This window comes from Salvelinus alpinus, chromosome 5 (genome assembly GCF_045679555.1).
Source record: "Salvelinus alpinus chromosome 5, SLU_Salpinus.1, whole genome shotgun sequence".
Taxonomy (NCBI): domain Eukaryota; kingdom Metazoa; phylum Chordata; class Actinopteri; order Salmoniformes; family Salmonidae; genus Salvelinus; species Salvelinus alpinus.
Genome location: NC_092090.1, coordinates 72,582,098 through 72,607,945, shown reverse-complemented (window position 1 = coordinate 72,607,945; position 25,848 = coordinate 72,582,098). Strand labels below are relative to the sequence as shown.

Sequence of the window (25,848 nt, the reverse complement as noted above, 5' to 3'; positions counted from 1 at the left end):
AATTTGGGAGTTGGGACTAACAATGGACTTGGAAAAGAGTTCTCTGGTCCCCACTCAGTGTGTGCACTTCCTGGGTTTGACACTGGACACTCAAATCATGTGAGTAACACTCTCCAGAAAGACGGGTATTTTTTACAAATTGTCTTTCAACATTCAAACTGAGAAAACAGGTGACATCGCAAGAGTCAGAGGCTCCTAGGCCTCCTAGCTGCTGCAGTCGATGCTGTACCATTGGGCTTGCTCCACATGTGGTCAATACAGCGCTGGTACAACAGACACAATCTATGTCCCAGGAGGGACAAACACAAAAAGCAGACAATTTCAATGAGTTGCTGGAGAGCAATACAATGGTGGCGCCTAGCACTTCTCCCAATTACAGTTCTCCTAGGCGCAGTTCACAACCCGGGTGACTTTGACCACAGACGCCTCCCTACAGAGATGGGGAGCAGTCTTGAACCAGTAAGGGGTCCATGGTGTTTGATCAGCACCATGGACAACAGCTCACATCAACGTAAAGGCAATTCACGTTGCACTCTGGCATTTCCTCCCAGTACTGAGTGGACAACGTACTGATGCGGACAGACAACACAACCGTGGTTGCACACATCAACCACCAGGGTGGACTGAGGTTAATGGCACTGCACCAGGTAGCAAGGGAGCTATTACTTTCGACAAAACAGACACCTTACATCCCTCAGAGCAATAGACCAGCCGGGGGTGGAGAATCATGCAGCAGACCTCTCCAGAGGAGGCCCTTTTACTTCAGACTGGATGTTTTGGGTCATCACTAGTTACCACAGCCACAAATAGCTAAACCCTGCCTATTTCTACAATTTCAAATCAAAATAATTTGTCACATGCTTTGTAAACAGATGTAGGCTAATAGTGAAATGCTTACTTATGGGCCTTTCCCAACAGGGACATTTTTGGGGGGAACAATACATGAAGAATAAATACACAATGAGTAATGAAACCTTGGTTAACTTCTCTTCTTAAAATCTGATTTGAAACTTCATGCCTAACCTTAAAACCACATTTTTGTTTTAAGGGGAAAAAAATACAATAAAGCCAATTTTTACTTTGTGTCTGTAGTAACTAGTGATGTTTTGGACAGGCAGACCATACTGGTCTTTGGGCAGACCATTCTTATTATACTGCATTTCCACTTGTACAAGTGGTACAAGCTTTTTTGACATAGCTCCTGCCACCTGCTGTTGACACCTAATCCTGGATAAATTACAAGCTATGTGTGAAATTCAGGGGTGATGTGAGGTAATTTGACTTTAATTTCATTCTCACCTCCACTTTATCAGAATTACTTACTAATACAAATGACTGGAGAGTAGGCTTAGCCTATTTCTTTTAGGAAACAATGGCCACCCCAACCCTCAATACAATACTGATAAAATGAAGAAATAAAGCAGACAAATATGGCCAAAGGTTTATCTTGTTAATTTAAATGCAAAACGTTTAAACCATACATTAACAAAAAATGATTATGAAATGTTAAGTATAAAAAGGCAATTATATTCTCTATAAATGTTAATTCACAATGTGTTTTTAACAATGTGTTTTTAATCCATAGAGGTAAAAGTGAAGAAAGTCATGAGTCTAAAATTAACTATTCATATTCACTGGGGAAATTAATCAAGTCCATAAAAGTTGTTGCAAACCTTTGAGAATCCTAAGATCTCTACAATTTTTTTACTCCAAAATATCCTAGTACATGACACTATAAATCACATTGTTGTGCTGTATTGCTTTCACATCAGATAACTTGACATGACACCTTTTCAATCACTGTGCTTCAAACATCTTGATTCTCAGTAGCTGGTGTTTTCGAGGGTGATCTTTTGAGCCGTCTCAATCTTGAAGTCTTTGATACCTAATGAGAGAAACCAAATCATTGTTTGATCTTTAGTCACAGTAGGAAGGAAATCAATGTTTGGATGAAAGCAATTAAGGCATTCATTGTATTGTTGAGCAATAACTAGTAACGACATAGGAAAGTTGTGTATTTTGCATGTGCATTTGTGTATGTGTTTCCTATGCCATATAACCCTCTGTTCTCACCCTGGCTGAGAGCGTTGCCGTCTGAGGAGAGGCGCCAGTATCTACGGTCGGTCTGTCGAGCCCGTTCCCCATTCACCACACTCAGGAAGGGTCCCCACAGGCTGGTCTCCTTCTCAAACCTGCAGTGTAGGCAGAGGACGGAGCAAGGAGGAGAGTTCATCATGTTAAACTTGTGATATGACACTAAGCTATTCACCACCACACTGGGAAGTTCTACAACGTTTTCTGAGTTGTAGCAATGTAAATGAGACAAATTAGCTCTCCATAAAGTATCAATTTGGAACTTGATTAACATATCAACCAAAATAACGATAAAAGCGCCCCATTAACTCACGTGAAGCCAATGTTCTTCTTTTGAAGGAGTTCAAGGGCATAAACCAACGAGGTGCCCGTTGGCACGTCAACAGAATAGACATCAAGAGCCCCATGTGATTTGACCACCTCCAACTTGAGGGCTACTTTGGTATTGCTCTGTAACACCATCACTGGCTGTCTGGCTTCCAGGACCAGGCTGTCTGTAGAGGAAAACCCAACAAAGCAGAGGCAGTAAGTAAGAGTGAGGAGGATCACACCTCAAACAGATTGACCACTGTTGGGTTTGATGATAACGCAGCACTTGCCATCCTCATTGCGGCACTGCTTTCCCTTGACTTGCAGATAGGTCTTTTGCTGGAGGGCAGGCAGAATTTGGGACATGGCCATGGGGTTGCGATATGTTCCCTTCCTCACATCTGACCTCATGGCTTCCATTGAGGTAGAACACTCCTGCACCTGGCTGCCCATAGCCAGCAGGGCCTGGGACACACCATGTTATTCCCATGGGAAATGCTTATATTGCTCCAATCAGACATGTAAATGCTGCACAGGTTGATATACAGAGCCTTAGAAAAGTATTCAGACCCCTTGACTTTTTCCAAATTTAGTTACGTTTGTTTTATTCTAAAATGGATTAAATAAAAAATCCTCTGCAATCTACACACAATACCACATAATGACAAAGCAAAAAACAACAATTTTAGCAAATGAATAATTAAAAAACAGTTACCTTATTTACATAAGTATTCAGACCCTTTGCTATGAGACTCGAAATTGAGCTCAGGTGCATTCTGTTTCCATTGATCATCCTTGAGATGTTTCCACAACTTGGAGTCCACCAAGACTCTTCCTAGAGCTGGCCGCCTGACCAAATTGAACAATTGGGGGAGAAGGGCCTTGGTCAGGAACCCGATGGTCACTCTGACAGAGCTCTAGAGTTCCTCTGTGGAGATGGGAGAACCTTCCAGAAGGACAACCATATCTACAGCACTCCACCAATCAGGTCTTTATGGTAGAGTGGCCAGGCGGAAGCCACTCCTCAGTAAAAGGCAGGACAGCCCACTTGGAGTTTGCCAAAAGGCACCTAAAGACTCTCAGACCATGAGAAACAAGATTCTCTGTTCTGATGAAACCAAGATTGAACTTTTTGGCCTGAATGCCAAGCGTCACATCTGGAGGAAACCTGGCACCATCCCTACGGTGAAGCATGGTGGTGGCAGCATCATTCTGTGGGGACGTTTTTCAGTGGCAGGGACTGGGAAACTAGTCAGGATCAAGGCAAAGATGAACAGAGCAAAGTACAGAGAGATCCTTGATGAAACCCTAAGCCCACAGCCAAGACAACGCAGGAGTGTCTTCAATGCAAGTCTCAATGTCCTTGAGTGGCCTAGCCAGAGCCCGGACTTGAACCTGATCGAACATCTCTGGAGCGACCTGAAAATAGCTGTGCAGCAACGCTCCCCATCCAACCTGACAGAGCTTGAGGATCTGCAGAGAAAAATGAGTGAAACTCCTCAAATACAGCTATGCCAAGCTTGTAGCATCATACCCTAGAAGACTCGAGGCTGTAGTCGCTGCCAACGGTGCTTCAACAAAGTATTGAGTAAAGAGTCTGAATACTTATGTAAATGTGATCTTTTTTTGTTATTATAAAATTTGCAAAAATGTCTTGCTTTGTCTTTATGGGGTATTGTCTGTAGATTCATGAGGGGGAAATTATTTAATACATTTTAGAATAAGGCTGTAACGTAACAAAATGTGGAAAAACTCAAGGGGTCTAAATACTTTCCAGAGGCACTGTAGGCCTAGAGGGGGGAAGTGACCCAGTCCTTACCTGCACTGCCAGGCCTGTGCTGAACTCATTTCCCATGTGACCATCAGCCCGCCGGGAGTCCAGTAGCTTCTGCTTGATGACGCCCAGGGCCTTGTCAAGAGCTGCATCCTGCACCTGAGTGTCAGACTCCTTCAGGCACTGTAGGGCCATTCCAGCCATGGCAAACGTGTCTAAAGAAAGACAGAGGGGATGAAGCGAGGGTTTAGCATCATCTCCATGAAATCACCTATAGAGAATCTGATTGGAGGGAGCCAGTGTGAGGAAATACATTTTAACTGTAGGAAAACAGAATCGGAGTGTGGAGATGCTCCTGGATTTCCTTGGTCACACTTACCGATGCAATCGGAGTCTCCGTGTTTGATATGTCCATGGTCTACAGCCCCGACGAGCTTCTTGCTCACGTGAGAGTTGACTCTAACGCCACTCACACACAGTGCCAGCACGCCTAGAGAGTACTGGTAGTAATTTGTCAGAGGACGGTGACTGACTGCAGGAGAGAAAGATGGACACAAAAACATATCAGATAAAATAATTAAATAGTAACAGCGACTGAGAACAAATAAAGCAAATTTTATAGAGCATTAACAAAGATGGTAAGGGTCAGACGAAGGAATGAGGAGGCTTACAGGTGATGTGCTCTTTCTCCAGTGCCATCTGTCTCTTGAGATGAGTCAGCAGGGTCTCGCTCCTCTGGTTGACGGTGAAGGTCAGGGTGTTGAGATCATAGCAGGAGGCCTTCAGGGCCAGAGTGTAAAGGGCCAGGAGACCCACCACTGGCTGGCTATTAGCCAGAGAGCTGAGAGCAGAAGATATAGGGTAAGGGGAAGATACAGGAGAGTTATGATGGGTAAAGATACTTCAATATAATCTCAAAAGTATCAATCGTAAATACAGAACAAGAAACTGGATACAAATGCACTGCAGGTAGTTTTGAAGCCATTGACTACATAAAAGGACGTTTGCACAACTAGGTCATTATCAAGCATGAAATGCACAATGCCATCTAGAAATGTGCAATAAAAGGGCTTTATAAATATGACCTTTTACCTCTCAATGTCATTGTGTAAATCTGTTTTGAGTGCATTCAGGTTTTCACTCTCCTTGCCAAGGTTGTGGTGAGTGGACAGACGCAGGGCCAGGTACACACTCGGATTAGGGGATGTTTCCTCCTCCTCCAGAGAACGCAGCAGCTTCTTATTGAGTGAGAGGAGCAGCTCACTATGTTCCGATCCTATAGGGTCTGGACACATAATATGGGTTAAAGCAACAACAATAGTACATTATAGCAAAAGTACAAGATGAATAACTTCCAATGTTACCAAAGATATGTTCTGTAAGAGATGTGACTAATAAACCTACAGTAAGATTACAAAAGACCAGCTGTGTGCTAACTGAGATCCTCAGACTCTAATCTAGGTCAAAGCATTGCACAACCAGTGTTTCCTGTGCTGTATCAGCAATCATATGAAAAAGCAAAGACATCAGCAACATAATAACCACATGAATTCCCACAAGGAAGCCAATGTGTCCTTAAGCATGACTTCTCCAATCAGTGTTTCAGCAATCATACACAAAGAAAAGCAAAGACATCAGCAACTTAATAACCAAATGAATTTTCACAAGGCAGCCAATTTGTGTCGTTAAGCATGACTTCTCCCAATGTCACCTTGATGTAACTGACTCATACTAGGACAAAGTACAGGCTGCTCATAGTCAGTCTACCCTGGTCACTGTGATCCCAGTGCCAGTGGGTTTTCCCAGGAGCTAACAATAGTATGGTGGTAGACTGATGTACTGGTAAGAATGCCTTAGCAACATGAAATCAATTATGTGCATCAAATTACAGAACTTTTACAGATCAGAGGTGTTACGACACAAGTGAGATTATTTTCATCACAGTAGATTTGTTCAACAAGAGGGGCTGTGCATTATCTATTCAGACACATCAAACAATTCATTGCAAAATCATTGAAAAGTCCTGCAGTGGATGAAGTGGATCAACGTTTACCAACTCTTAACCCCGACATTCCTATGCTGTCCCTTGGACAACAGTCAAGTACATTTACAGTCTGTTGCGACCGTTGAATGAAATTCCATTTGAATTTACTTTACTTTGCCAATTGTCCGTGGGGTTGCTTCTTATAATAGGACAAAAGGATATCCAAATAATATCCAAAGGAACATATTAATAAACAGACTTTCCAAACATGGGTCTGCATCAGGTGCCTGACATAATATAACTTCCACTCTGCTTCACATAATTTTACTACATGTAAAAATGAATAGAATTTACACTTTATTTTATAAAATGTTTAAAATGGCTAAATAATCTAACAGTATACCAGGAGTAATTGCTACTGTGATTCCTGAAATGCAGAGCCTGTTGGAATCTGAAATTACACTTTTGATCGTGGACTTCAGGAAAAAGCAGAGGGAGCACCCCCCTATCCACATCGATGAGACAGTAGTGGAGAAGGTGGAAAGTTAAGTTCCTCAGCGTACACGTCAGACAAACAAATGGTCCACCCACACAGCATGGTTAAGAAGGTGCAACAGCGTCAATTTGGCTGTCACCTAAAACTTTTACAGATGCACAATCGAGAGCATCCTGTCGGGCTGTATCACCGCCTGGTAAGGGAACTGCATCGCCCTCAATCACAAGCCTCTCCAGAGGGTGGTGCGGTCTGCACAACACATCACCGGGGGTAAACTACATGTCCTCCAGGACACCTACAGCACACGATGTCACAGGAAGGCCAAAAATATAATCAAAGGACAACAACCACCCGAGCCACTGCCTGTTCACCCCGCTATCATCCAGAAGGCGAGGTCAGTACAGGTGCATCAAAGCTGGGCCCGAGAGATTGACAAACAGCTTCTATCTCAAGGCCATCAGACTGTTAAATAGCCATCACTAACACAGAGAGGCTGCTGCCAACAGACTCAAATCACTGGCCACTTTAATAAATTGATTTAATAAAGGTATCATTAGTCTCTTTAAATAATGTCCCTTTAATAATGTTTACATATCCTACATTACTCATCTCATGTGTATATACTGTATTCTATACCATCTATTGCATCTTGCCTATGCCGCACGGCCATCGCGCATCCATATTCATATGTACAGTTGAAGTCAGAAGTTTACATACACTTAGGTTGGAGTCATTAAAACTCGTTTTTCAACCACTTCACAAATTTCTTGTTAACAAACTATAGTTTCCACAAGTCGGTTAGGACATCTACTTTGTGCATGACACAAGTAATTCTTCCAACAATTGTTTACAGACAGATTATTTCACTTATAATTCACTGGATCACAATTCCAGTGGGTCTGAAATTTACATACACTAAGTTGACTATGCCTTTAAACAGCTTGGAAAATTCCAGAAAATTATGTCATGGCTTTAGATAGGCTAATTGACATCATTTGAGTCAATTGGAGGTGTACATGTGGATGTATTTCGAGGCCTACCTTCAAACTCCGTGCCTCTTTGCTTGACATCATGGGAAAATCAAAAGAAATCAGCCAAGACCTCAGACAAAAAATTGTAGACCTCCACAGGTCTGGTTCATCCTTGGGAGCAATTTCCAAACGCCTGAAGGTACCACGTTCATCTGTACAAACAATAGTACACAAGTATAAACACCACGGGACCACAAAGCCGTCATACCGCTCAGGAAGGAGACGTGTTCTGTCTCCTAGAGATTAACGTACTTTGGTGCGAAAAGTGCAAATCAATCCCAGAACAACAGCAAAGGACCCTGTGAAGATGCTGGAGGAAACAGGTACAAAAGTATCTATATCCACAGTAAAACGAGTCCTATACTGACATAACCTGAAAGGCCGCTCAGCAAGGTAGAAGCCACGGCTCCAAAACCGCCATAAAAAAGCCAGACTACGGCTTGCAAGCCGAAGAACACCATTCCAACCGTGAAGCACGGGGGTGGCAGCATCATGTTGTGGGGGTGCTTTGCTGCAGGAGGGACTGGTGCACTTCACAAAATAGATGGCATCATGAGGAGGAAAATGATGTGGATATATTGAAGCAACATCTCTAGACATCAGTCAGGAAGTTAAAGCTTGGTCGCAAATGGACAATGACCCCAAGCATACTTTCAAAGTTGTGGCAAAATGGCTTAAGGACAACAAAGTCAAGATATCGGAGTGGCCATCACAAAGCCCTGAACTCAATCCCATAGAAAAGTTGTGGGCAGAACTGAAAAAGCGTGTGCGAGCAAGGAGGCCTACAAACCTGACTCAGTTACACCAGCTCTGTCAGGAGGAATGGGCCAAAATTCGCCCAACTTATTGTGGGAAGCTTGTGAAAGGCTACCCGAAACGTTTGACCCAAGTTAAACAATTTAAAGGCAATGCTATCAAATACTAATTGAGTGTATGTAAACTTCTGGCCCACTGGGAATGTGATGAAAGAAAGAAAAGCTGAAAGAAATAATTCTCTACTATTATTCTGACATTTCACATTCTTAAAATAAAGTGGTGATCCTAACTGACCTAAGACAGGGAATTTTTACACGGATTAAATGTCAGGAATTGTGAAAAACTGAGTTTAAATGTATTTGGCTAAGGTGTATGTAAACTTCTGACTTCAACTGTACATATTCTTATTCCATCCCCTTACATTGTGTGTGTATAAGGTAGTCGTTATGAATTTGTTAGATTACTTGTTAGATATTACTGCACTGTCGGAACTAGAAGCACAAGCATTCCACTACACTCTCATTAACATCTGCATGTGACCAATAACGTTTGATTTGAGTATCGGTGCATCACGCCAAACCAACTCTGTCATTTTCCCAGTGGCGCTTCAAATAACTAGTGTTGAGTAAATGCATTCGTGAGGAAACTCAGGTGAAGGAAGTTTCTAATGAACTTCACCAACCTGGGTGGTGCAGAGACCAGGCTTTCTGGAATCGCAGACTGGTCTCATATACTAAACGTAACATAGTAAATGTAAATCTGAGACAATCAAATTAGTATGATAGGTTACTTTTAGGGATAGCCCCCTTTTTTTTTTAAATTTTCACCTAAAATGACATACCCAAATCTAACTGCCTGTTGCTCAGGCCCTAAAGCAAGAATATGCATATTCTTGGTACCATTTCAAAGGAAATACTTTGATGTTTGTGGAAATGTGAATTGAATGTAGGAGAATATAACACAATAGATCTTGTAGAAGAAAATAAAGGAAAAAAAACACCGTTAAAAAAAAAGAATTCTACCACCACAGAAAGGTCCCAAATCTAGTTATCACTCTGGTGCCGATGGTGTCCACAAGAGGGCAGCAGTGTATGTGCAAAGTTTCAGACTGATAAGTTGAAGTATGAGCAAGCTGCATTTAGTGTGAAATCACCCAGGTACATTTGGGCAAATCGTGAAGGACACATTTACATTACATTTTTCTGCAAGAATATCATCAAATCTGTATACTTGGACTTTGATTTAGCTTTTCCAGTATTAATAGCCATATTGTAAATTCAACATCTTCATAACTCTCCATATTCTTGCAATTTTTGTCAGAAAAGGAAAAGCCTTGCTGTTGCACAAGGTTAGCAGCAAAACCCCAGATATGCATACTGCCGTAAAGCCCAGCTCATTGGCTATCTAGCTAGCTTTGTTTGACCCCAATTGGTGCTTATTTGACAAAGTTACAGTCAATCAAGTGAAGACCACCCCTGTCATCGGCACGCCATGAATGCGTTGCTCTCTGATTTGGATAGGATATACTACACCTAATGATATAGTGAAGTCTGGTTACGTTCTAGGATCTCTGAGGAATAAATACCATCGTAATTTGACTGGTTGAAACAACGTTTAGGGTTCGATTTTCAGATTCCTTCCTTTGCAAATTGAACGAGTGGAAAAACAAAATTGATCGTGAATGCTATATAGAACTTTTTAGGATATGAAAAATGATTTTAACAAAACGACACTTCATGTTATCTCTGGGACCCTTGGGATGATAAATCAGAGCAAGATTTCAGAATGTAAGTACACATTTCACCTTTAGAGGTGAATTTATCAAACCTATCGCGGTTTGATAAAGGAGCTCTCCTCAAACAAAAGCATTTTTTCGCAGTAATAGCTCATGTAAATTGGACAGTGCAGTTATATTAACAAGAATTTACGCTTTCAGCCGATATAAGACACTTACATGCACCGACATTTGCAGTTTCTCTAAAATGTGCGATGCATGATTTACAACTGTACCGTTGACGGAACGCCTATCCCTAATTAAGGCAAAAACGAGAGGAGGGTGGATGGGTGGGCGTATAATGAGAGGATAGTGGATGGGTGGGCGTATAACGAAAGGAGGGTGAATGGGTGGGCGTTTAGCGCGAACGTCTAGCAGCCCAAAGGTTGCGTGTTCGAATCTCATCATGGACTTTAGCATTTTAGCAACTACTTATTACTTTTTATCTACTTTGCATGTTAGCTAACCCTTCCACTAACATTAACCCCTATCCTTAACCCCTAAGCTGATGTTAGAAACAACTAATTGGAATTCGTAAAATATCATACGTTTTGCAAATTCGTAACATATCGTACATATTGTAATTTGTAACGTATTTACGTATCAAAAGTTTTAGATCACCTACCCATTCAAGGGTTTTTCTTTATTTTGACTATTTTCTACATTGTAGAAAAATAGTGAAGACATCAAAACTATGAAATAACACATATGGAATCATGTAATAACCCAAAAAGTATTAAACAAATCAAAATATTTTATATTTGAGATTCTTCAAATAGCCACCCTTTGCCTTGATGACAGCTTTGCACACGCTTGGCATTCTCTCAACCAGCTTCATGAGGTAGTCACCTGGAATGCATTTCAATTAACAAGTGTGCCTTGAGTTAATTTGTTTTTTTTATATATTAAAAAAAAAATGTTTTTATTGATTATTCGAAACATACAATATACTTGCAGTGAAGCCCCTCAACAACTACATCATACCAGTCATCCAACAGATTCCCATTCAGAGCGACACAAAGAAGCATCCAGGGTCAATGTCCTGCTTAAGGGCATGTTGACCGATCTACCACCAGGCCAAAAAACCTGAACCCTCCAAGATCCCCCCCACAGTTCCCCAATAGCTGTCCCTCAACCATTCGAGTCCCCCCCCCCAAGAAGAAAAATAAAAAATACAATTAATTCCATTCCCCCAAGAACCCCCCAATGCACCAACAACCAAGGGAATGAACTAAGGAGAAAAAAGTAAAAGACAGAAGAAAACAGCAAACAACAATGGAAAAAATATATATATAATAATTATGAATTTAAAACAAAGGACATCAAGGACAACTAAAATCATAACAGCAATGTCAACTGTATATGTTTGTGTGCATGTCTGGCACTATTACAGGGCTCTAACTCCTCTAGCTCCACAATGAAATAGGGTGCAGGCCAGGCAGCAGGCTGTTAGCCAGCCTGCCAGCTTAGTGGAGTCTGCCACTAGCACAGTCAGTGTAGTCAGCTCAGCTATCCCCATTGAGACCGTGTCTGTGCCTCAACCTAGGTTGGGCAAAACTAAACATGGCGGTGTTCGCCTTAGCAATCTCACTAGGATAAGGACCTCCTCCATTCCTGCCATTATTGAAAGAGATCGTGATACCTCAGTGGATGGCTGAAAACGTTCTACTTTTAAACACGGACTAAACAGAGATGCTTGTTCTAGGGCCCAAGAAACAAAGAGATCTTCTGTTGAATCTGACAATTAATCTTGATGGTTGTAAAGTCGTCTCAAATAAAACTGAAGGACCTTGGCGTTACTCTGGACCCTGATCTCTCTTTTGACGAACATATCAAGACTGTTTCAAGGACAGCTTTTTTCCATCTACGTAACATTGCAAAAATCAGACATTTTCTGTCCAAAAATAATGCAGAAAAATTAATCCATGCTTTTGTTACTTCTAGGTTAGACTACTGCAATGCTCTACTTTCCGGCTACCTGGATAAAGCACTAAATAAACTTCAGTTAGTGCTAAATACGGCTGCTAGAGTCCTGACTAGAACCAAAAAATTTGATCATATTACTCCAGTGCTAGCCTCCCTACACTGGCTTCCTGTTAAGGCAAGGGCTGATTTCAAGGTTTTACTGCTAACCTACAAAGCATTACATGGGCTTGCTCCTACCTATCTTTCCGATTTGGTCCTGCCGTACATACCTACACGTACGCTACGGTCACAAGACGCAGGCCTCCTAATTGACCCTAGAATTTCTAAGCAAACAGCTGGAGGCAGGGCTTTCTCCTATAGAGCTCCATTTTTATGGAATGGTCTGCCTACCCATGTGAGAGACGCAGACTCGGTCTCAACTTTTAAGTCTTTACTGAAGACTGATCTCTTCAGTGGGTCATATGATTGAGTGTAGTCTGGCCCAGGAGTGTGAAGGTGAACGGAAAGGCTCTGGAGCAACGAACCGCCCTTGCTGTCTCTGCCTGGCCGGTTCCCCTCTCTCCACTGGGATTCTCTGCCTCTAACCCTATTACAGGGGCTGAGTCACTGGCTACCTGGTGCTCTTTCATGCCGTCCCTAGGAGGGGTGCGTCACTTGAGGGGGTTGAGTCATTGACGTGATCTTCCTGTCTGGGTTGGCGCCCCCCCTTGGGTTGTGCCGTGGCGGAGATCTTTGTGGGCTATACTCGACCTTGTGTCAGGATGGTAAGTTGGTGGTTGAAGATATCCCTCTAGTGGTGTGGGGGCTGTGCTTTGGCAAAGTGGGTGGGGTTATATCCTTCCTGTTTGGCCCTGTCCGGGTGTATCATCAGATGGGGCCACAGTGTCTCCTGACCCCTCCTGTCTCAGCCTCCAGTATTTATGCTGCATTAGTTTGTGACGGGGGGCTAGGGTCAGTTTGTTATATCTGGAGTACTTCTCCTGTCTTATCCGGTGTCCTGTGTGAATTTATGTATGCTCTCTCTAATTCTCTCTTTCTCTCTCTCGGAGGACCTGAGCCCTAGGACCATGCCTCAGGACTACCTGGCATGATGACTCCTTGCTGTCCCCAGTCCACCTGGCCATGCTGCTGCTCTTGTTTCAACTGTTCTGCCTGCGGCTATGGAACCCTAACCTGTTCACCGGACGTGCTACCTGTCCCAGACCTGCTGTTTTCAACTCTCTAGAGACCGCAGGAGCGGTAGAGATACTCTTAATGATCGGCTATGAAAAGCCAACTGACATTTACTCCTGAGGTGCTGACTTGCTGCACCCTCGACAACTACTGTGATTATTATTATTTGACCATGCTGGTCATTTATGAACATCTTGGCCATGTTCTGTTACAATCTCCACCCGGCACAGGCAGAAGAGGACTGGCCACCCCTCATAGCCTGGTTCCTCTCTAGGTTTCTTCCTAGGTTTTGGCCTTTCTGGGGAGTGTTTCCTAGCCACTGTGCTTCTACACCTGCATTCCTTGCTGTTTGGGGTTTTAGGCTGGGTTTCTGTACAGCACTTTGAGATATCAGCTGATGTAAGAAGGGCTATATAAATACATTTGATGATGTGTCTGTTCTTGTATGTGTTTATTTGAGAGTGTGTGTATATATGCATGTGTACAAACACCTGTACGGCATCAGCCTCAGGCAAACCGGCATTAGTTGTAAAAACACTGCCACTTAGTGTCATTCAAATGTACTTTTTATTAGGTTTTATTTTTAAAACTTTTCTTTGACCATCATTCTAACTCCACTCCCACTTGTCTCCAATTCCATATACCAACCCTCAGCCCATCCCATCTATCTCTGCTGGCCACCCACATCGGGTTTCTACGCAACACATATCTTTCAACTATGCTGTGATGTTTAACATACAATTTCAATCTATCTAATTTAATATATTCCACAGATTGCGAGTTGAAGATAAATACTTTTACTAAGAGTATTAGTAATTGACTGACCCGGTCTCTCCAGATCTCCTAACAGTACTATTTCTAGGGTCAATTTTAGATCAATGCTATGCTTTTTCAGCCATTCCTGAACCTGAGACCAGAAACTGGCTACCTGAGGGCAATACCAAAATAAATGGTCTATTGATTCTTTATCCTCACAACAAAATCTGCAGAGCTTCGATGATTTTATGATTTTATGCCCCAAATATTCAAACATTTTGTTGGTGGCAAGAATTCTATATAATAATTTTAGCTGAAAAGCACAAGTCTTGAATCTTGCTTTGTTTTATATATCAACGCATACACCCTGTACCATGGAATCGGTACATCAAAAATCTCTTTCCAACTATTTTGCAATCTGTATGGCACAGTTGTCAACATCCTGGTCCTCAAATGAAACTGGTATACTTTCCTATTTATGCTATTTTTATTCCGCCGCCAGTTTTGATCCTTTATATTGGGCAGACAGGCCAGTTCCCTACCTCCTCCCGCTGCCACCTGCCTCCTCCATTTTTGGGGTAATGCTGTAATCAATTGGTTGTATTCTTGGATTGAGCAGACCTTTCCGTACAATTCTGATAACTCCATGAAGGACATAACTCTACCATACCAATTTACAAAATCATTTAAGAACAAAATACCCTTTTCAAACATCTTTCCCATAAATACAGGTATTTTATCAACCAGCACATTTGAGTTCAGCCATAATATTTGTTCTATCCTTTCAGGGGGGTGAAATTTAAATTGTAGCCAGCTCTGCAATGGTAGTTTGAAAAAGAGAGATACGTTGAAAAAAGTATCATTTTCAATTCATCGAAAATGAGACATGGCAATCTGCCATGTAGGAATACCTAGGTGAGAATGCTGTTCATCGACTACAGCTCAGCATTTAACACCATAGTACCCTCCAAACTCGTCATCAAGCTCGAGACCCTGGGTCTCGACCCCGCCCTGTGCAACTGGGTCCTGGACTTCCTGACGGGCCGCCCCCAGGTGGTGAGGGTAGGTAACAACATCTCCACCCCGCTGATCCTCAACACTGGGGCCCCACAAGGGTGCGTTCTGAGCCCTCTCCTGTACTCCCTGTTCACCCACGACTGCGTGGCCATGCACGCCTCCAACTCAATCATCAAGTTTGCGGACGACACTACAGTGGTAGGCTTGATTACCAACAACGACGAGACGGCCTACAGGGAGGAGGTGAGGGCCCTCGGAGTGTGGTGTCAGGAAAATAACCTCACACTCAATGTCAACAAAACAAAGGAGATGATTGTGGACTTCAGGAAACAGCAGAGAGAGCACCCCCCTATCCACATCGACGGGACAGTAGTGGAGAAGGTGGAAAGTTTTAAGTTCCTCGGTTTACACATCACGGACAAACTGAATTGGTCCACCCACACAGACAGCGTTGTGAAGAAGGCGCAGCAGCGCCTCTTCAACCTCAGGAGGCTGAAGAAATTCGGCTTGTCACCAAAAGCACTCACAAACTTCTACAGATGCACAATCGAGAGCATCCTGTCTGGCTGTATCACCGCCTGGTACGGCAACTGCTCCGCCCACAACCGTAAGGCTCTCCAGAGGGTAGTGAGGTCTGCACAACGCATCACCGGGGGCAAACTACCTGCCCTCCAGGACACCTACACCACCCGATGTCACAGGAAGGCCATAAAGATCATCAAGGACAACAACCACCCGAGCCACTGCCTGTTCACCCCGCTATCATCCAGAAGGCGAGGTCAGTACAGGTGCATCAAAGCAGGGACCGAGAGACTGAAAAACAGCTTCTATCTCAAGGCCATCAGACTGTTAAACAGCCACCACTAACATTTAGTGGCCGCTGCCAACATACTGACTCAACGCCAGCCACTTTAATAATGGGAATTGATGGAAATTATGTAAAAATGTATCACTAGCCACTTTAAACAATGCCACTTCATATAATGTTTACATACCCTACATTACTCATCTCATATGTATATGTATATACACTGTACTCTATATCATCTACTGCATCTTGCCATCTTTATGTAATACATGTATCACTAGCCACTTTAAACTATGCCACTTTATGTTTATATACCCTACATTACCGTACTCATCTCATATGTATAGACTGTACTCTATACCATCTACTGCATCTTGCCTATGCCGTTCTGTACCATCACTCATTCATATATCTTTATGTACATATTCTTTATCCCTTTACACTTGTGTGTATAAGGTAGTCGTTGTGGAATTGTTAGGTTAGATTACTTGTTGGTTATTACTGCATTGTCGGAACTAGAAGCACAAGCATTTCGCTACACTCGCATTAACATCTGCTAACCATGTGTATGTGACAAATAAAATTTGATTTGATTTGCAAAAAGGCCATTTTTAAACAATGGATGAGCTTTTCTTATTGTTACGGGATTTTTGTGTTTAATGACTAAAATATGTATACATTTGACTTAGAATTATAACTAAACAGAATACTACTAATGAACCTTATTATAATCATAAATGTTGAATGTTATGTGTTCCTTGTTAGAAAGAATGGGTTTATCTTCAGACAGGCTAGAATGATGTCTCTACCCAGGGAGGGGAAAGACCTTGGGTTGGTTGTAGATAGTTTAACAGGTGGCAGACAGTAATGAGAACTCGAACTGTATTGCCATTGTATCCGAGAGGAGGTTGGACATTAAAACCTATGACATCATCTTTATTATATAACCTGATGTAAAATGTATTATGATCAGTACTCTCGAGAATAAACGCTATTGATTGATTGATTTTAAGACTGGTTTCTGTCCATTTAATGCTGATAATTATCTTACAAATTCTTATTTATGGGCAGAGTGTTTTAATTGAATTGGTTGATAAACAGGAATCAAAATTCCTTTAACACTTATTAATCTACTTGAGAACCATTTAGGGTTCAAATAAAACTTTTGAATGAGTGAAGCTTTTAGAGGTTTAGCGATTTTATATTTAATAATCTCAACCCACCCAATTCATATTCATTATATAGATAGGCACGTTTTATTTTGTCTGGTTTAGCGTTCCAGATAAAACGAAATATTTTTTGCTCATATGATTTGAAAAACGAATCAGGAGTAGGCAGTGCCATAAGTAAGTGAGTAAACAGCGATATGACTAAGGAGTTAAATCAGGGCAATTTCCATAAATAGACAGGTATTTACCTCTCCATGGTTGCAGGATCTTGTCTATTTTTACAAGTTTTCTATTGAAATTCGTTGTGGAAAGCTTATTTCTATCTTTTGTGATATGAATACCAAGCATGTCTACTTCACCATCAGCCCATTTCTATCCTTCTTAATGCGTTTGAGCCAATCAGTTGTGTTGTGACAAGGTAGGGGGGTTTACAGAAGATAGCCCTATTTGGTAAAAGACCAAGTCCATATTATGGCAAGAACAGCTCAAATAAGTAAAGAGAAACGACAGTCCATCATTACTTTAAGACATAAAGGTAAGTCAATACGGAACATTTCAAGAACTTTGAAAGTTTCTTCAAGTAGTCGCAAAAACCATCAAGCGCTATGATGAAACTGGCTCTCATGAGGACCGCCACAGGAATGGAAGACTCAGAGTTACCTCTGCTGCAGAGGATAACTTCATTCGAGTTACCAGCCTCAGAAATTGCAGGCCAAATAAATGCTTCAGAGTTCAAGTAAGACACATCTCAACATCAGCTGTTCAGAGGAGACTGTGTGAATCAGGCCTTCATGGTCAAATTGCTGGGGGAAAAAAACACTACTAAAAGGACACCAATATGAGACTTGCTTGGGCCAAGAAACATAAGCAATGAACATTAGACCAGTGAAATTTGTCCTTTGGTCTGGAGTCCAAATTTGAGATTTTTGGTTCCAACCGCAGTGTCTTTGTGACACTCAGTGTGGGTGAACGGATGATCTCCGCATGTGTATTTCCCACCGTAAAGCATGGTGGAGGTGTTATACTGTGGGGGTGCTTTGCTGGTGACACTGCCTGTGATTTATTTAAAATAAGGCACGCCATCTGGTTTGGGCTTAGTGGGACTATCATTTGTTTTTCACAGGACAATGACCCAACACACCTCCAGGCTGTATAACCAAGGAGAGTGATGGAGTGCTGCATCAGATGACCTGGCCTCCACAATCCCCCGACAACCAAATTGAGATGATTTGGACCGCAGAGTGAAGGAAAAGCAGCCAACAAGTGCTCAGCACATGTGGGAACTCCTTCAAGACTGTTGGAAAAGCATTCCAGGTGAAGCTGGTTGAGAGAATGCCAAGAGTGTGCAAAGCTGTCATCAAGTCAAAAGGTGGCTATTTGAATTAACTCAAATATATTTTGATTTGTTTAACACTTTTGGTTACTACATGATTCCATGTGTTATTTCATAGTTTGTCTTCACTATTATTCTACAATGTAGAAAATAGTAAAAAATAAAGAAAAACACTTGTATGAGTAGGTGTTCTAAAAAGTTTAACCAGTAGTGTGTGTATATAAATATAAATAAATAAATAAGTGTGGCCGATGCCACCTCTCAATCTCTGATTCTCCGCTGGGCGCAATATTAAGTGCGCCTAGAGGCCATTTAGTGTGCTTTAAATCAAATGATCCATAGCCTACGAAGTGCATACTCAGAAGCACAGAGCAAAGTTATATTTCTAAGAGAGCTGCTGGTATGGTGTAAATGAAACTGGGCTGCATTACACTGAGCCCTGCCCTGCTCTGCTCTGCTCTGCTTTTGCTGATCAAAAACTTTGAGTGCTGCTTAATCATTGGCTGTGCTGGGTAGGGCTACAGTGGCAGTTCAGGAGGAGAGTCAAAGGTTTCTTCTGTAAATCATTTTTTTATTAGGCCTAGTCCAAACATTGCACTTTTGCGCGCGGACTAGCCATAGCTTATGTTCTGTTTAGTTTGAGAAGGAAAGCGCAAAGATGAGGAAGACCGGAGGTCAACATTGATAGCTTGCTACTATTATACTGAACAAAAATATAAAACACCACAAGCAATAATTTCAATGATTTTACTGAGTTACAGTTCATATAAGGAAATCAGTCAATTGAAATAAATTCAATAGGGCCTAATCTATGGATTTCACATGACTGAGCAGGGGCCCAGCCATGGGTGGGCCTGGGAGGGCTTATGCCCACCCACTAGGGAGTCAGGCCTACCCACTGGGGAGCCAGGCCCAGCCAATCATATATTTCCCCGCACAAAAGGGCTTTATTACAGACAAATACTCCTCAGTTTCATCAGCTGTCCGGGTGGCTGGTCTCAGACAACCCCGCAGGTGAAGCTGTATGTGGAGGTCCTGGGCTGGCGTGGTTATGCTGGCGTGGTCTGCAGTTGTAGGGCCATTTGAACGTACTGCCAAATTCTCTAAAATGACGTTGGAGGTGGCTTATCGTAGATAAATTAACATTAAATTATCTGGCAACAGTTCTGGTGGACATTCCTGCAGTCAACAAGCCAATTGCACACTCCCTCAACTTCAGACATCTGTGACATTGTGTTGTGTGACAAAACTGCACATTTTAGAGTGGCCTTTTATTGTACCGGCACAAGGTGCACCTGTGTAACGATCATGCTGTTTAATCAGTTTATTTATATGCCACACCTGTCAGATGGATGGATTATCTTGGCAAAGGAGAAATGCTCACTAACAGGGATGTAAACACATTTGTGCTCAACATTTGAGAGAAATAAGCATAAGCTTATTTTTGTGCATATGGAAAATGTCTGGGATCTTTTATTGCAGCTCATGAAACATGAGACCAACACTTTACATTTATATTTTTGTTAAGTATATTATTGATTTTATTAAAGTCAATATGTTTCTTGCCCATAATATATTTATCAGAGTTAATGATTCGAGTAACTTAAACTGTGGTCCTGAAACTTCAAGCAGCACCAGCGGCACAATCAATCAGAAATGGATTGCTCATGGTACTGAAAGTAGGCAAATTTGGGTAGGCATAATTAATTTAAAACTGTCTTCATTTTAATTAAGCTTTACTAACAACAAGAGGGCTTTGTGTTGGAGCTTATTTCTTCCTATTTAAGAAATAAGAGGTAGGCCTACCTGTTTGACAGTTGTATTAGGCTATAGGCAGCTATATCCATAGATTTGTGGGTCAATTCCTCCAACCACCACGCACTCTTTATAGCCCACCTCGTGTCAGTGAAGGGCTTTTAATTATGTTAAAACCAAGACTCGAATTGAGGGGGCATGAGAGGGTATGCCATCCGCCTACCCTTTTACTATTTTTCTTTTTAAAGCACAGGTTTACCCCTTGTTAGCTTAAAATAAGGAATAAGATAATTTTATTCCAATTATATAAAGTGATCTATAACAACGCTTTGGTCTGCGATGCTTTATACTAAAAAAAAGTTGTAAAATACCCGGGAAAGACATGACTCCGATGGGTTGGGTTAAGCCACAAAAGAAGAGTAGCCAGCAGTTAAAGCTGGCATTTTTCTGCGTCCGTAGGCCTACTCTTTCTGGGGTGGTAAGGTAGACGCAACTTTTGAAAGACCCATGCTCAGATTCCTAATGACGTCTCAGATTTAATTATTTGCGAACAGGGACAGTTTTATTGCAAACACACATTGATTTGGCATTGGAGAAATATAACATGAACACATGGGCCTCTCTCTGTCCATTCTTAGCCTGTAATTCCGGTCAATTGTATGGTATTAAAATATTCCGCTAATATATACAATTACGTAGAATTGCGTGAAATGTTTATAAAATATTTTTTTTCTCGGACCTGTAAATACGATAGATTCATGCAATGCTTTTACTATAAAGGAGATATTTTCACCCCTACCTCTTGTCCAAGGCGGTCTGCGAACCCACAACTATCTGGCTATCAAAATTCCTGCTTTACCATGTAATGCTTACAGGACGAAGAACCGTTTCTAAAACTGCATATCAAAGGATTTTGTCCGTCCAAGAAGTGAGGGTAAACGGTAGGCATGTTCTCATTATTATTATTTTGGGTATAGGGGAAGATCACTTGTTTTTTCCCCCCAAAGCATTCAGAAACGGTTTAGGTCAAATATATTTAGCGGAAGAGAGGGCCATCATTTCCATTTCAGAAGTTCGATTTTCTCCATGTAACCCTCATTATAAATAAAGTTTACTCCCTAACATATACTAAATAGTGTATCAGATGTATGTACAGAATAATACGAAATGCTTTGAGTCCACGTTGCAACGGAATATAGCTCAGACTACATCGATTCAATACTTAAAAAAAAAAAAACAAGTACATCAAACACCCACCTACCTGTTTGTCCTCTGTAATTGCGTGCCTTTGTTTGCTGGAACCCATACCTTTTCCCCAAATAAATGTTACTGAAATACCACCACCGACTGTTTCCTTGTTGAGATTTAACTGGCATATGCCAAAAAATATAAACATATTTTGTATTCACGCTGCCCTTGAATGAGGACTCAACTATTTTGCCAGTTCACCTTACCCATTTTGTGAAATGAGTCCTCTTCCATTCACATTGTTATGTTTAGAAAATAACCAATATCTGTTTCCAACATTCACTCAATGCACAAAGTGCAGGACAAGCTATTCAATCAAAATGTGTTATGGACAGCTAGATACACCTACTTACATTTTGGAAGCTAATAGATTACAATTATTTTGTCTCCATATTTTAATTAAATGCAATCAGAAGATAACAATAACATGTACATGTTTATACTAACAGAATAAATAGCAATACAATAACTGCAGAATAAATAATGCTGTAATTGAAAATTGTACATCCAAGGTAGGCTACTGCCCCTTTAAAGCTAGAACTTATTTTGTACCCAATGTTGTGATTCTGTCCAAATGTTGTCTTCACACACTATTCAAACCCCATAATCAATTAACAGTTTATGAAGCTGTCTATAGATCACATATTGCAAACAAAAAATATGAACTAAACTCCACATTTAGGCATTTCTGAGTCCTTGACAATCGCTAATCAATATGCAAAAAACAGCACACATTTCTTCCCGTGAACCTGCAGCATATTCTCTCTTGTGGCACTAACGTGGGGATTTATGGCAAGAGAAACGGTAAGCAGTAGTCTAGTGTGTGGTGCGTGAAATGACAAACGATTCACAAACGACGTTCACATTGTCCTAAAAAACGGAACCTGACCGAGGAATTCAAGCGAACCGAACTCAGCCCACCTTTCGAGATGGTCTCAGGTCGGTTCGCTTAAGTGGCTCTTTTGGGGTGTCAGTTCCTTTGGAGTGTTTGCACTGCACATAATTAATTGTCTGAAAGGGACCAAGTGTGAAAACACCATTAGAGCAACAATCGGTGTTTGTATTTGATTAACGTTTTATGAAAAGTATGGATTTCAACAAACAAAGCCATGCAACTACAGAGGACAAACATAGGTGGGCGTTTCATAAGTTATTTCTTTATATTGACCTTGAGCAAATCGATGTAATCTGAGCTACCACAAAGCCTGCATCGGCTCCACTCCGTTGGTGAAGTTCATCAGAAACTTCCTTCACCATGGAGTGGAGTTTAGTCCGCTAGCCAAGACAGAGACTGGTGAACATGTGCTTTTCCGTGGCAATCAGGTGTTGTAATATTGTGTTTCTGGGATAAATTATAGTTACCACAGGGTTTGCTTGCTACCAGTGCCAGCAGTCCACTCACAATGTACAGGGCATACATTTTGACCAACCTTAGAGAGGTAAAAAAAAAAAGAAGATCAATAGATGTTCATGTACAGTAGCCAACTAGCTATAGTGAAAATAAGTGTCCAACCTAACGTTAGCTGAGTAAACTCAACCCCGTCCATAAATCTCTATGAACAGAGTTGAGTTTACTCGGTTGTCCATCCCTACCCTATTGTTGTTGATAGACAATATATTAACTAATCCTAAAATTACATTTCACACATTATTCATCTTCTTAATGATCAAAATCTATGTCACTTACCTGTAGAGCGACCTTGTCGTGAAGACAAGAGGAGAGACCGCTTTTAACTTGATTTTATGTCGCCATCGCTCTCATGATCGTGTCAGGTGACCTGTTGTCTCAGAAGCGCATGCTCAATTTTTTCTAGAATCCCAACGACTTTTTTGCTCCATTAGATTCTTCATCAGCAGTTGCGCATTGTATTTGTGGTTCTTAGCACCTCACTTCACTGCATTCATTCAATTTATTCTCAGAAAAGCTGAAAATGTGACAGCGAAAATAAAGAGGTAGATAAACGCAGTTAAAGTTATACAGGTATGTTTGTTAGCTAAATACGTTCATGCGTTCGAAGTTCAAGCGTTCAAGCGTTCGAACTGCAACATGGGTTCACAAGCAACAACAATAACAGGCAGGGGGCGGGTACGCTTATTGCTAACTGGCTAGCTACCTAAGTTAGTTAGTTAGCTTGTTATCCATACATACATAGCCCAAGACGAATATATTGCAGAAGAGCAAGGCAAGCCATTATTTACTGATTATGAAGGGCTACCGTTATGTAATGTTAAAGACTGCATTTATTCCTGTCAAATTAAGTTTGCTAGGCAGCTAGCCAGCTGAATCCGCTAGCTTGCTAACGTTGGTAGTAATTTTAGCAAGCTTGCTAACTAGCTACCAAATATTATACAGAACTAACCCTGTGGCTGTCTACGTTATGTAAACTAGTTAAATGTCAGGACCTGATAACTTTATAACTTTACCATAACGCTAGACTAGAAGAGTGACAATGTACAAGATTCTGCGTTAGTAGCTAGCTGAGTCGACATTAGGTACAGTAACTAACAGTAATATTTGTTATGATGGATTGGTGACCAAAACAACAGCTATGCCTGTTGTACCAAAACATCTTACTTAGCTATATCCAACTGTTCATTACTGACAGCTACACACGTGCCTGTAAAATTGTTCATTTTTATAATAATCTATTTCTGTTTTCTAAGTTGGCCTTCGAGAACTCAATTTATCGTCCTTGTTTATGTCTGCTTATCTACCATCGAGGCTTTTGTTTAACCCTTCCACCTCAAATAAACCAGGAGCATCATCCCTGCCCCATGAGCTGCGCTTTCTGCCTGCCATGTACTCATTCCCTGGCTTAATCAATGTCCCTGAAATGGGGATCAATATTGGCCCTGCAAATACCTGTCAACACCTGCCGGGAGTGTCGCCCCCAAGCACGTGAGTAGAGTCTAGTGATGGGAGCGCTGCACAATACACACAGATGTAACAACCATGTGCTTTGCAGGAGATGTGCAAGACTCAGACTTGCTAGCATGTTGCCATTACATTTATTGTTATTTCTTCAGGAGTTGGGAGAGAAGATGCCTGAGAAAGCACAGGAGGAGAACAGATGACGAGTGAGTTAAGAATAGGAAAAATCAATAAAATGAACAGCAGTGTTTATTCTGCTGCGCATGTTAGTTTCAAAGGACAAATGATTTACTCCAAATCAATATGTGTTTGTTCTCCAGAGGATGCAGTGCCAAAAAGAGGAGGCTGATGGGAGATGCAGGATGTGATCCTTTGGATGACCTCAGCCATAATGTGTGTCAGATCTGGCCACCAGGCAACAACGGCCCCCCTCTACCTGAATCAGCCAGCCAAGCACCTCCACAGCACTGCCTGGGGACTCAGAACCTGGGGCTGCCCATATCCGGGTCTCCCTCCCGTCTGGTCCGTCCAGAAGCAGAAGGCTCCTGCATCGAGGTGGAGTCTGCTCATAGAAGACTGCAGGAGATTGAGGAAAGGTTAGCTATGAGAACCTTATGAGGGCAATGTGGGAGATTCCAGTTCTGTTAATGTCCATAACTCATCATAATTGCAATGTGCATTGTTACTGACTATAACTTACTTGTATTAGCATTACCACCATTTGTTTTGTCTTCACTGTGCACTACACACTCTGTCATACAGTGAAGTTAATCTATTTCTGTCAGGATCAGTCTGGAGGATGATGATGATGACCTGGATGTGGAGCCTGCACCCAGGCGGCCAGTGCTGGTGATGTCTGACAGTCTGAGGGAGGGGCTTCAGCGTGGCATCAGTGACATTCTCCCCCACAATGTGGCCCAGTCTGTGTAAGTACTCCTCTCCTTCTCATCCCCCACCTCAGAGGAACATTTAACTCAAGTACCTACCTACCTGCAAGGTTTGATGGTAATACATACTCACCTTAAGGAGGGGGGTTATTATTTTCTATAGGCTATTACAACATTTAAATATGCAATTTAGGCCCTTGAAAATAACAATTAAGTGTTTGAAAAAGTCCTCAAGTCCTTTTAATTTGACTTGCCAATGTCTGTATGAACCCTGTATAGGCTACTTGCTCAGCCTGTAAATTAAAGATAAAATCACCAGCTATTGAAATTATGCACGTATCATTAGCTTTCCTGTCTGATCTTGACTGGGACAGTATTTTTCTCATCCATGCCAGTAGCTTTCAGTTGACACTGGCAAATCATAATTATTTGCATCAATCCAGTGGCCTTTTGCTTTGAAAACTCCATTACAAGTATGCTATAGAAACACCACTAGCAAACACAACTGTCTGGCTGGTGTGAACCTGAATTTAAGGGTAACTACACAAAAACATCTAAATGTCTGAAGTTTTTCCCAGACCTAAAAAAAAATTGTCCCCTGATGTGGTTTAAGCATTGTTGTGGACTTAGAACATCCCATTTTGTTGTTTATCTATTTTAAAAAATGAAATCACAGTCCTTCTTCC

General features: G+C 41.6%; 2 protein-coding genes across 6 annotated transcripts in view; one reads left to right on the top strand and one right to left on the bottom strand.

Annotated features, from left to right (window-relative positions):
• Positions 1-1,429: 1,429 nt before the first annotated feature.
• tcn2 (transcobalamin II) lies at positions 1,430-23,227 on the bottom strand. 2 transcript variants are annotated; one of them, XM_071403104.1, is made up of 10 exons: positions 23,091-23,227; positions 22,766-22,833; positions 5,270-5,462; positions 4,849-5,018; positions 4,557-4,709; positions 4,223-4,392; positions 2,690-2,868; positions 2,408-2,584; positions 2,074-2,192; positions 1,430-1,885 (listed from the first exon to the last, which is right to left on the bottom strand). In XM_071403104.1, the coding sequence occupies exons 2-10, from the start codon at positions 22,821-22,823 to the stop codon at positions 1,824-1,826; spliced, it is 1,281 nt and encodes a 426-aa protein (XP_071259205.1). In that variant the 5' UTR covers positions 22,824-22,833; positions 23,091-23,227; the 3' UTR covers positions 1,430-1,823. The 2 variants fall into 2 exon arrangements, with proteins under 2 accessions (XP_071259205.1, XP_071259206.1); XM_071403105.1 differs by having other exon boundaries at positions 2,408-2,588; positions 2,694-2,868.
• A 1-nt stretch (position 23,228) lies between these two features.
• Positions 23,229-25,848, top strand: part of LOC139576725 (coiled-coil domain-containing protein 117-like) — a 7,930-nt gene continuing 5,310 nt past the window's right edge. The window contains exons 1-5 of one of the 4 annotated variants that reach the window (XM_071403109.1): positions 23,229-23,356; positions 24,161-24,302; positions 24,431-24,481; positions 24,596-24,871; positions 25,061-25,201. In XM_071403109.1, coding sequence (XP_071259210.1) covers positions 24,202-24,302; positions 24,431-24,481; positions 24,596-24,871; positions 25,061-25,201 — 569 coding nt within the window. In that variant the 5' untranslated portion in view covers positions 23,229-23,356; positions 24,161-24,201. Of the gene's footprint in view, positions 23,385-23,475; positions 23,587-24,048; positions 24,303-24,430; positions 24,482-24,595; positions 24,872-25,060; positions 25,202-25,848 lie in introns of those variants that run through there. The other 3 variants (XM_071403108.1, XM_071403107.1, XM_071403106.1) reach the window with 3 other exon arrangements.